The sequence below is a fragment of the Elephas maximus genome, chromosome 26 (genome assembly GCF_024166365.1).
Source record: "Elephas maximus indicus isolate mEleMax1 chromosome 26, mEleMax1 primary haplotype, whole genome shotgun sequence".
NCBI classification, from domain to species: Eukaryota; Metazoa; Chordata; class Mammalia; order Proboscidea; family Elephantidae; genus Elephas; species Elephas maximus.
Window position 1 is genome coordinate 7,280,019 of NC_064844.1, and position 12,432 is coordinate 7,292,450.

Below are 12,432 nucleotides of genomic sequence, written 5' to 3' on the forward strand. Positions count from 1 at the left end.
ACATGTGTTGAAACTGGGAAATGAAACCAATTAATCAATAAACAATTCCCATTAATACAATGCTATTGTTGTTGTTGTCAGGTGCTGGTGAGTCGGTTCCTACGCATAGTGACCCCATGGACAACAGAACAAAACGCTGCTTGGTCCTATGCCATCCTCACAATCCTTGTTATTCTTGAGCCCACTGTTGCCTTCCAAGCTGATGGGCTCATTTATATCAGACAATGCTCTGCTGTTGTTCGTAAGGTTTTCACTGGCTAATTTTTTCAGAAGTAGACTGCCAGGTCCTTCTTCCTAGTCTGTCTGAGTCCGGAAGCTCAGCTGAAACCTGTCCATCATGGGTGAACCTAAATACTGGTGGCAAAGCTTCCAGCACCCCAGCAACACACAAGCCACCACGGCACGACAAACTGGCAGACGTGTGAGGTAGTACAAACACTACCATCGACAAAGCCTTGTGTTTCTTAAACACTGCACATACACTTCTTTTAGAAATACTGGAGACATTATGAACAGACATGTGTCCAAGTGTCTCGGGGGCGCTTCACAGGCCTGGGGGAGTGTACCACACGGGCAGACTGAAGCTACAGAGAGGGTGACTTGCTCACGTCTTCCAACAGATCATGGGCATTGCTTGGCCCCCTGCAGGATCCTTTCATCCCCTTTCCTTCCAAGGAAGCCGTATTTTCTTTTCTTTCACCAAAGGCTACAGAGCAAATAAATGAGTCAGACTGTCTGCAGGGACTACAAAGACTTCTTTAGTGCTTTATCGGGCAACTTCCCCCTTTTTAGTCATCAGGGTTCACCATGTGGAAGCACTGTACAGGCCTGGAAGAGGAACTCATTTACCAAGGGGCCTCGCTTGAAGAAGGTATTTGTTTATGGGTCCAAAACTTTTACCTAGGCATTCCTTTCGACAGTGGAAGCATCGTGCTGTGGCCTGAGGAAATTACGGGGAAAAAACAGTTGGATACGCTAGGCTGGTCAGGCTGTGCATGGTTTTTATTATGGAAAATGATTTCTCTCGTTGTTGCAAAATTATAAATAAATATTGAGAGGCTGTGTCCCAAAAGTTCAGAGAGAGTTTTGCATAAAAGACATGCTGAATGGAAAAACTAATATAGAGCCCCCAAATTGTTCACTTAGTCATTGCCTTCAGGGAGAAAATAATTGATCAGAAAGCCAGCTATGCGTTGTTACCTCAGAGGGACAGTAAGTCCACATACCCCAGAAATTAGGAACCAGACAAAGCAAACCGATTCATGAAACCATTGAGCTTAAAGGGTCACTAAATGTAACCCACATTTAGTGGTTAAGAAGCGATACATTTATGAAAACATGCATATTCAATCTTCATGAAATATTTTTTGAAAAGCTTGTGCGCGATGATTACCTCTGAAGGTCTTATTATGTGTCGTTTGCCTCTTGGAGCTTCAAAAAAGAGTTGTTCTTTGGCACCTGAATTAACTTGCAATAATTTTCCTGTTCATGACAGAATGAAGCAGACAGATAATTAAATTCTGCATCTGGCTTTCTGTTATAAAATGACAAACATGGCTACGACTGTTTTGATTCATTTTAATTAAAATCTCATAAACTGTGTAAATATATGTTGAATTATTCCAAAGGGCATGCAAAGGCAATTACGCGGGATGGTTTGTTGCCTCGATTCTGATGCCTAGCGATCCTATGGAACACAGTAGAACCGCCCCATAGAGCTTCCAAGGCTGTAAACCTTTACTGAAGCAGACCGCCGTGTCTTTCTCCCGCGGAGCGCCTGGAGGGTTCAAACTTCCCACCTTTCACTTAGCAGTCGAGCACTTAATCACTGCGCCACGAGGACTCCTTACATGGGATGGTACAAACCCCAAAGCTATGATTTTTAGAATATGGACCTCATCAAAGCTGACCTTGAATACCCTTCAAAACACAGAAGAATCACATTTGCTATGCTTTACTCTAGCTGTCTCGTTGAAAAGCGCAACAGTTTTCCAAAGTCTGACAAAAATCTATCTTTTGCTCTTTTTCCTTGTTGCCTCCAAGCACAAAGATGAAGTAAAAGCAAACGGCTTTGGCAAGAATTACGGCATCGGAAGTGAGATCCATGTTGCGAACATTTGCATGTGAATTCTGAATTCTCAGATCTGAATTCTAAATTTGCCCTTTAAAGTTTAGAAACAGAAAGATAAGGACATACAAAACAAACTATAAATGCTCATTCCTGTCTTACTTTAAAATCTGAACAGGAATCCAAGACTTTCTCCAAAGAAAATGTTGAGCCAAAATAGTCTTTCAGTCTGATGTAAACTTGGGCTCATTTTGATTAATGTTGGAAAACACTCAGATTTCCTAGCCCTCCTACCACAGCAACAATCCTTCCTGGCTTGAAGTTTAAATGACTTCAGCTATATATACATCCTAGTAGTTTCTGATCATTTTTTTTTTTCATTGTGTAGCATTTCAAAACATACGTGAAAGAAACCTATTGCCATCTCGCTGATTCCAACTCATAGCGCCCTTCAGGACAGAGTAGAACTGCTCCATAAGGTTTCCAAGGAGCAGCTGGTGGACTGGAACTGCTGACCTGTTGGTTGGCAGCCTGAGCTTTTCATCACTGTGTCACCAGGGCTCTAAACACGTATGGGAGTGGGGAAAATAGCATGAAAAACTCCTGTGTGCTCACTGTTCAGTTCCCCCACTCACCCTGGATTACTTTGAAGCTAATCTCAGACATCATGTGTCATCTGCAAATAATTGAACATATATGTCTCTAAAGGGTACAATCTCTCCTGCTCCCTTTCTCTGTAACTGTGTGAATCTTGTACGTCTTGAAATATCCTTCTTGGAAACATAATGCCAAAATAAGAACTTCGTGGTTTATATCACGTTCAATAGCTTTAAAGTATAAACAGATACCACCTAGATCTGAAATAAGCTTGGTTAACCTTCAGAAGTTCCAGGTCCATTTGTCCATTTCTAAGTACTAATTAGAAACAAGGTTCTCTCATTTCTTGACTTAATCATCTCTAATTTGGTGAATTAGAATGATGAGTGAGTTTTGCCTTTTGTTCCGAGGAGCCACACATTTGAAAACGTTTCCCCTGAATGGGGCACGTTTCTCCTGACTTTATAGGTTTGTTGTTGTTAGGTGCAGTGGAGTCGATTTCGACTCAGAGTGACCCTATAGGGCAGAGTAGAGCTGCCCCATAGGGTTTCCAAGGCTGTAATCTTTACAGAAGCAGACTGCCACATCTTTCTCCCGTGGAGTGGCTGGTGGGTTTGAATCGCTCACCTTTTAGTTAGCAGCCGAGTGTTTAACCACTGCGCCACCAGGGCTCCTTGACTTTATGGTTATACATGTACAAATGAGAAAGAAAAAGGGGAGTTAAATTAGCTTTGGCTATTTAGCATTAAGGGAGAAAATGAGTTATCAATACTCTGCAAAGTAATTAAATTTTTAGGGCCGTCAAGAGTGATTGTAAGTAGCAAAGGATGTGGAAAGGATTAAAGAGTTCAATTTAAACATTCGTTGAATTTGCCTAATTTTAGATGATTTTTGGCCAATGGATACTGAGAGAACTCAGAGGATTGTAATTCTCAGATAATCCAATCAACTCACTTTATACCATAGTTTCAAAGATATTACTTCACTAAAACACACATACACAAACTCTTAAAACTGCACAGTGAAGTACTTTAGGATTACCACAGTGTTAGAACAGGTGGACACATAGGCTGCTGCTCAGCACAGGGGACAGCGTGTGGGCAGCTGCCTGGCCCTGCCTCCTTCCCTGAGAGCTGCTCCCCTACCCCACTGTGGGCAGGCCCCTGCTGCGGTGTTTGTATCCCAAGGTGGACATTCATTCAGAGATGCAGCTGGGCGATCCAATTCTTTCTCCTGGCGATTTGAAATCTGGAAGCTGAGAGAATCAGTGGTGCCTAGCTGGAATGGGATGTAGACTTTGGGACTGAGGGTGGCATTTGGGGGCAGCCAAGACTGGGCCATACACAAATGAATTAGGGAAGCCTTGCCATGCAGAGAGAGGGGCCAAAAGCAGACACCGGACGCAGGAATGGAGGCTGAGAGGATGTTGTTCCAGGGCAGGAGAGGAAGGGAGAGGAACTATCTGCTTAGTTTCTAAGTCTTCCAGTTCATTCCTGAAGCCAGTTCCTCAGGAGGTGTTGCTTCCTGCTCTTGATTCTAGGAGATAACCCTATATCTTTCAAATGAACTCATGCTTTATTATTATTATTTTTAACTTAAGCTGGTTTGAGTGGGGTCTGTTTCTTGCAACCAAGAATGTGAAGAAATAATATACACCCACTCCTCACTTACTAACAAGGTTAGGTTCCAAAGACCAGGTCATTATGTAAAAATGGAGGATGACCACATCAGATCACAAAATGGAGGATGACTACATCATTACATAACTGCCAGATTACATCATTATATAACTGCCAAGTCACATCATTACATAATTACCAAATCACATCGTTACACAACTGTCAGATTACATCAGCATATAACTGCCAAACCACTGAGAATCATGGCCCAGTCAAGTCGACACATAACCTTAACCATCGCACCTCATACCTCGGCATTCATTACTGCCAGATGTACGTAGTTAATGTGCAAAATAGTCAGATAGATTTTTTACTAGTGTCACAAGTGCGAAATTAGGAATAACAACAGTCGATAAGTGAGTAGAAGGTGTATATATATATATATACTGGTGTCAGGGTGGTGGAATTACGGATGTGGCTCCCCCTAATTTTTCTCTACTGCTGTTATTTCACTGCCCTTTTTTATTTTTTAAGCACAGAGGAAAGATCCAGGGCACCACTCTCTTTCCCTTGCCTGCTGCTTAGTAATACATAACTACTGAAATGCTCTGAGGACAGGCAGCAGAAGCAAAAAGCAGAATAATCCATATATAATTGCCCCGGAATAATGGTAACCCTATTCTTTCAGAGTCTTCACATTTTTATTCACTAGAAATGTCTACTCACACAGAATACTGGAATTTAAAGAGACAGCCGTCCTCATTACTAAGCAGACATATTAAGTCATATCTTGAGGTATAAAAAGCTTTATAGCTCACACAGTGATTTCACATACATTATCCTGGTTGATACAAATTGGAATAATTTATAAGTAAGAATAATTCCAAAATTTGGTACTAAGTATACCAAACACATCAGGCCATTTGTAATGAAAATGGCAATGAAATGTCCTATTATGGCCCAAACTCTTCATTGGTAAAAGCTCTGATAGCCCTGCTATCTCTAGAAATGAAAAGGAACAGCTAGAAAATGCTCTTCCGTGTCCTATCTCTTGCCATCTATTGTTTTCTTTCTTAAGCATTCTACGCAGGAGCTTTCATTCAGGGGTGGCTGATGTTCCTGCCAAGGCCAGATGTGCTTTTCTGTTTCCCAGGACCAGTGGTTGCCATGGGCACGAGAGGCTGCTGGGGCTGGAGGCTGGGCCAGTTCCTGCCCCGACAAGCCGGCTGGCTCTGACAAGAGGACAAATGCTTTCACTGTTTTTGATAGGCTCAAACAACAAAATAGATCTCTGCTCCTAAATTCTGCTCTCTACCCTTGCCAGGCCCTAGGGGACCCTGCTGTGAAACGCCAGGCTCATTGCGAGGTAGCGTGGCACATTCGCAAAGTCAGGTGTTTTAGGCACTGGGAGATCAGGAGCCCATGAATACCGATATGGCATGCTCCTTACGGCTAATGAAACTGGAGTTAGATCAGGGAAGATTCTCAGGCACACTTGACTTTATTCTCCAGATGGTATGATCCCTTCCTAAAAGACAAAAGCATTCTATTCAAAGTCTCGGTCCGCAGAAGCCATTAGTCCAACACCCTCATCAGACGGATGGGGATACTGAGGACGAGGGGTGAGATAGCTTTTCAAAGACCTCAGCTTCCTCACTCCCAGTGCCCTTTCCACCACCCTGAGCTCCAGCTGGAGAACAAGTCTGGCCCTGGGTGGTGATATAAGTTGTCTCTGAGTTGCCTCCGACTCATGGCAACCCCATGTACTACAACAGAACAAAATGTTGTCCGGTCCTGCACCATCTTCATGATCGTTCGTATGCTTGAATCCATTGTTGTGACCACTGTGTATTTTGAGGGCCTTTCCAACCCAGAGGCCTCACCTTCTAGCACTACGTTGGACAGTATTCCTTGTGATCCATAGGGTCTTCATTGGCTAGTTTTTGGAAGAAGATTGCCACGCCTTTCTCCCTAATCTTAAGTCTGGATGCTCTGCCGAAACCTGTCCACCACGGACGATCATGCTGGTATTTGAAATACCGGTGGCCTAGCTTCCAGCTCAACATGTAGCCATCACAGTCTGATAAACTACAGCCAGGTGGTGCTGGTCCTTGGTAGAATTATGTAGTGGGGTTTGCCTGTCTCTCCCCAAAGTGATGGTTCCATATCGAGGGCCTTTGTGCAGCCCCTCACCCAGGCCCCTCCACAGAAGCCGTAACTGATCCCAGCCAAGGTCTTGTTCTTTCCATCTAGGGCTTACTTCTCTGTCTATCCCTAGCACCCCACACAGGGCCTAGGCATTTGGAGAATAAAAGAAATCCTCCAACCAAAATGGCCCATTTTCTCTTGGTCCTTCACTTCTTAGTGTGTAAATGGTAACTGGTTTTAACCCCTACCAGTCACTGTAATGGTGGGATTTCATAGTCTGTGTCAGGTATTATGTGTGTTAGGTGGATTCTAAACAAAACCCGCCTTCCTCCATCCTACCTATGCATAAGGCTGGCCTGACTGCCCTAAATCTGTCTCTCAAGAAGGCATATCTAGGGATGTCGGTGACGGAATAGAGAGGGGAAAGCCACTACTTTTTTTTTTTAAAACAATAAAGCAGAGAATACAAAAGAAGGAGTACAGGAAGCAGCTGCCTCCACCCACACCCTCGGCCTCACCAACTCTCAGGTAACTCAGGCGCCAGGTAACTGTCCAGCCAGATGACAAGTGCCGGCCTACGCTCTGGGCCTGTGTCCGGCTCTGCTCTGACAGGTAAGTGAGAGGGACTTATCTGATCTCCTTTGCCCTTGTTTAGACTTGTACCTCTTACAACCAACAGGCACTCTCCTCATCTGTCGCACCGTATGAAACCCCTGCAGGCTATAAAGCTTAATACAGTCTAAATTCCAGTGCAGCTAATATGGCACCAGCTATCTACCTGCCTGGCGGGAGGATTACCGAGCTCTGGCCTATGCCCACTACTTCGAGAAATACTTGAAATAAAATATCCTGGCATTTCTGAAACCACCTCTTTTTTGGCTGAAGCTCTTATCATCTCTCTTTCCCTTGGTTTATTTTCGTTGCTTCCCAACTCCAGGCTCATTCACCCTCCCCAGAGTGGTGGGGGATGCCCCACTCAAATTCCCTTAGAGTTATGTAATAACGCCTGCAGGACAAAGTTCAGTTTTAATCACCAGCATGACACACAGGTACCTCTCCACTTTCACCTCCTTACGAACCCTCAGCCGCACAGCATTAATCACTATTTCTTAATCCCTCTGAGCTCTTCCCCCATCATGTTCCCTTTGCCTGGGATGCTCTTCCTTGACTTCTCCATCTGGTGAATTTTTCCTCATCTTTCAAGATCCATCTCAAAGGTCCCTCCTTCTCTGGATCCCCCAGGGAATTCTCTCCTCAGAGTACCCATTTGGCTTGGTGGTTTTCTACCACAGTGGACTAAACCTCCTTCAAAGTTAGGACCCTGCCTATCCCAAAATGTCTGCTCCAGACTCTAATGTCAGTCAAGTCTCTGGGACAGGATTTAAAAGTGATCCATTGGATGATACCAAAAGCAAAAGCAACAAAAGAAAAAACATATAAATTGGACTTCATCAAAATGAAAATTTTTTGTGCATCAAAGAACTTTATAAACGAAGCAAAGAGACAACCTACAGAATGGAAGAAAATATTTGGGATCCATATTCTGTTAAGGATTTAATATCCAAAATTCATGAAAAAGTATGACTTAACAATAAAAAGACAAACAATTTAGTTTAAAAACGGGCACAGGACCAGAATAGACATTTCTCCAAAGAAGATACACAAATGGCCAATAAGCACATGCAAAAATGCTCAAGGTTGTTAGTTAGAAGGGAAATGCAAATCAAAAGGACAACGAGCTATCACTTCATCCCCTCTAAAAAAAAGGATGATTATAATCAGACAAACGGAAACTATCCAACGTTGGCCAGGACACGGAGGTACGTTCCTCTTGGGACTGTAAAATGGTGCAGCCACTCTGGAAAACCGTGGCAGCTCCTCCAAAAGTTAAGCAGAATTACCATTAAAAAAACCGGTTGCCGTCGAGTCAATTCCAACTCATAGCGACCCTGTAGGACAGAGTAGAACTGCCCCATAGAGTCTCCAAGGAGCGCCTGGTGGACTCGAACTGCCGACCTTTTGGTTAACAGCTGTAGCACTTAACCACTATGCCACCAGGAAAAACACTCAAAATAGTAATAGCTGTTGTCTCTGTGTTGTAAAATTATGGTCACTTATTTTGTCATAGGGTCCCTCGCGCCCCCACCCCCCCATTTTTCTAAAGCTCAACTTTCATTCTCTCTGGAAACAGTATATAAATTGACATAGATTTTTAAAAACAGAGATTACATTTAAAAAGTCACACTACACTTTACCTCTAGAGTCCCAGTCGATATGTGTAATATAACTCGAAGCACCTCTACAGATGCCAACCCTTTTGCTTGTGAGGACGTTGTAAATATCCACGAAGTTATCGTGGGAGGCCACGGCCAGGTATTTCCCTGTGTCTAGAAAGAAAAACGTGCAGTTACCACCCAAACTTTGCATATGGTAATTTACCATATCCAGGCACTTAGCCTTTTAAAATTGGGAAAAGGTCAAGGAAACCTTTAAAATAGTCCACTCTTGTAATTTTTTTTTATTCCAAGACTGTGGTATTTTAAAAAGCATGTGCTGTCATCTTCACCTTTGGAAAACTTAATGTCAGAGATCATTTCCTTTCTGTGATGGAAGGAGACCATGTCTTCCACAGTGTCAGCATTTACGACCAGGAAACTCCCATCGTTCAAACCAACCGCTAAGGCTTTCCCATCAGGGGAGAAGGCACAGCATCTTCCACCTACAAAGAATCCCCAAGGAATATGGTTACCACCCAGGCCTTTGCAGTCAAGCAAACCAAATAAAAGAGTGAGATCAGTGTACGTGCACTGTGCGTGGCCATATAACTGTGGCTTTCACGTAACGCTATGTTTGTGAACAGAACTAAAGCTTCATGATTTAAACATCTCTCCTCCCCAAATCCAAGGAAAATTACCATAATGTCAAAACTACATTTTCCATTTTTATGTGGCTTATCTGTTCATTTTTTTTTTTTTTTTTTTTGAGTCGGAATCGACTCCACAGCACTGGTTGGGTATCTGAATACCTGGGGTTTTCAGAAGACAAGTGGAATGAATGGAGGAAAGGAGTGAACGAGTTAATACGCCTGTATCTTTGCTGTCAAGAAGAAGGGTGACCTTTCAGAAGGTGAGCTGTGTAATATAATTTCCAGAAACCATTTTTTGGGTATCACGCCTTACACAGAAAACTGGCTTGAGAGAACTTAGTAGTTCTACTGTTAGGCAACCAATTCTGAAATCTGTGGATTATGATGCAAAATTCTAGAGGACAAAGACCTTGTTCTTGTCTCTTCTGTCATGGAAAGAATGGGATATGAATACCATCCTCTCAAGGGCGTGCTGGGCTCATGAGTGGTGCTTTCCACTGATTTGTAGGGTCATGGGAGGAGTACTGACTGTGGGGAATATTTAATAGGGATCTCATTTAAAAATATGCCTCCATCCCCTCCCCCATCTTATTGCACAGCCCAGGGATGGGACAGTAACGCAGACATTTCCAACCACTGATCTTTCTCACCAACCCCTCTGTAGTGTTCATTGTATGCAGAAAGCTATTTTCATAACAATAACTTTAAACTGGGGCCCTGGTGACACAGTCGTTAAGAGCTTGGCTGGTAACCAAAAGGTCAACAGTTTGAACCCACCAGCTGCTCCTTGGAAACCCTATGGGACAGTTCTACTCTGTCCTATAGGGTTGCTATGAGTTGAAATCAACTTGACGGCAATGGGTTTGGCTTTTTTTTTTTTTAGTTAATTTTAAATTGGCTCATCTAAATTGCATCTTCATTCATTCATTCACTCAGCAAACACTTATTTACCTATCATGAGTCAGCATAGCTAGTGCTGAGAGAATAAAAAGGCGAGAGTGCCCTTGAGGAGAATCATCAAGATTAGGGTACCCATATAATTTATCGTCCAAACCAGGACACTTTAGAGAGTAAAGGGAGAACTATTAATAATCACCCCATGACAACAGGCATAAATTGAGATGAATGGCCATCCTATCTAAGATATGTCAGCAGTTGTTCTGATTTTTAACCTACTGAATAAAGTCCACTGACCCATGTTCAAGCCCTCCACAATAAAGACTTGGTGTGTCATTTCCCTAATATAAACTACTGGCCAGAAGGACTCAATCTCGTAACGGTTGAGAACATGAGCTTTGAAGTCAGACCTGGGTTTGAATCCTAGCTCCTCCGCTTACTAAGGCCTGGAAGTCTGCGGTAAAGAGAAGAAAATGGCAGAGGGAGGCAGCGTCATGCAGTGACCTTAGTTGTGCCCTCTGGAGCCATGCTGCCTGTGTCTGAATTCCGTTCCACTGCTCACTAGTTGTGCGACTTTGGGCAATCTACTTAAATTCTCAGTGCCTCAGTTTCCTAATCTGTGAGTGGTAATAATAGCGGCCTTACTCATTGGGTCTCATAAAGACAACTGTGAAGTGGTGGTACAGTTACTGGGGCAGCAATATTAACTGTCATCATTGTTACTACTGTCAGGGCACCTTTTTAGCACTTTATCCCCCCATAATAAGCTCTCTACACCTCTCCACCTGTAAAGCTACTCAGCACAATTATTTTAGGGCCAGATCCCAATCTTATCCTTTCCTATCTTAAGAACCTTTAGGATTCTTGAACCTTACTTCTCATATCACCTCCTGATGAATGCGTCCCTGGGTGTAGGCCTCCTCCGGGGCCTCCATAGGACCTTGCTTGTGCCTAGAATCTTCAGTTTGTCTCTCCATAGCCATTCTCCACCCTTCTGAACCCAGCCCTGTGCCTGGAGGCTGGTCTACATGGAATGTGTCAATGGCTTCCTTGCCTCTGGCTACCTGTTGGGTTTGGCTAAAGAGGAGTATGGGTAGGAGACTAGAGGAGGGACGAGGGAGAAAGAAGGATAGTACTTCTTTGCCCAACCACCTCCCCACAGGGTCATTGGGTGCTGAAGGTCATAGCCTGTCAGGCTGCCATCTCACACAGTTCTCACCTTCAAGACCTCAGCAGGCACTTACTCTTCTTGCCCCTTCATGCCCAGGGCTGGTAATGGTACCCACTGTCACTAGCTGCACAGTGGTCATTTCCTTACACCCTACCCACCCCTTTATAAATAGTCCCTGTTTCAGACTCTCCTCAGATTACCAGTTTGAATGGGCCATCTGTCGCTGGGATTCTGCTCAAATCTTGTTCATTTCTGACACTAGAGATGAGACCACTCTATTCATCTTGGTATCCCCAGTGCCTGATCCATGGAAGCTACTCTGTAAGTTTGCTGAATTTGTGCTTCTTGGTATGCCTCTTGGTGCATATAGGTGTTCTAGTGCATATAGGTATTACTCAGTTCTTGATATTAAATACTATTTTGTCTCCACATAGCTGATCTTTGATTTTCAGTAATAAAATAAGTTCTGAAGACTGTCAGACATAAACAGCATTCTTTACAAGCTCATGGGTTTCAGCTGACTCTCACAGTTCTCAATGAGAAGAGGAAGGACATATTGCCCCCAGGTGGCAAACGTTTGTGCAGTGCAAGGAAAATGAGATGAACAATAAAGCTGGTGCACTGTGGATCAGGCCATCCTTCTGGAATAACTCCACGTGCTTCGCTATGGCTCTCTAACAACACACATTGACTTCCCACTGCCTAGTGTGGTTTCTGGCATATAACAGGTAATATAATCATTATTAACTGAACGCATGAGTGAACCCAACCCAGTCCATTGTCGGTAATTACTCTCGCAGCAGCGTGAGAGGGTGCCATTTACCTTTTTTCAGTTTGCGCACTGCCAGCATGCGGTGCTGGGAGGACAGGTCCCAGATCCGAAGCGTTTTATCATCGCTCACGGTGGCGCAGATGGGCAGGAGAGGGTGAGCTGCCAGCCCCCACACTTCGCCTTCCATGTGTCCCTGGGGGCGAGGAAACGGGGTAACATGAGCTCGTTTTGTGCTTCTAGGCTAGCCCTTCTCCAGCCTGGTGGTGCTACTCAGCCTGAGGGTCCCCCCAGAGG

The 12,432-nt window shown here is 43.9% G+C and overlaps 1 protein-coding gene across 5 annotated transcripts in view; it reads right to left on the minus strand.

Moving 5' to 3' along the window:
• EML6 (EMAP like 6) overlaps nucleotides 1-12,432 on the minus strand; it is a 264,701-nt gene that overhangs the window by 55,569 nt on the left and 196,700 nt on the right. For 4 of the 5 annotated variants that reach the window (XM_049870655.1, XM_049870656.1, XM_049870657.1 and 1 more), the window contains exons 22-25: nucleotides 12,190-12,331; nucleotides 8,999-9,151; nucleotides 8,688-8,819; nucleotides 1,394-1,482 (exon numbers count right to left, since the gene is read on the minus strand). In XM_049870655.1, the coding sequence (XP_049726612.1) occupies nucleotides 1,394-1,482; nucleotides 8,688-8,819; nucleotides 8,999-9,151; nucleotides 12,190-12,331 (516 nt within the window). The remainder of the gene's footprint in view (nucleotides 1-1,393; nucleotides 1,483-8,687; nucleotides 8,820-8,998; nucleotides 9,152-12,189; nucleotides 12,332-12,432) is intronic. The other variant, XM_049870660.1, reaches the window with a different exon arrangement.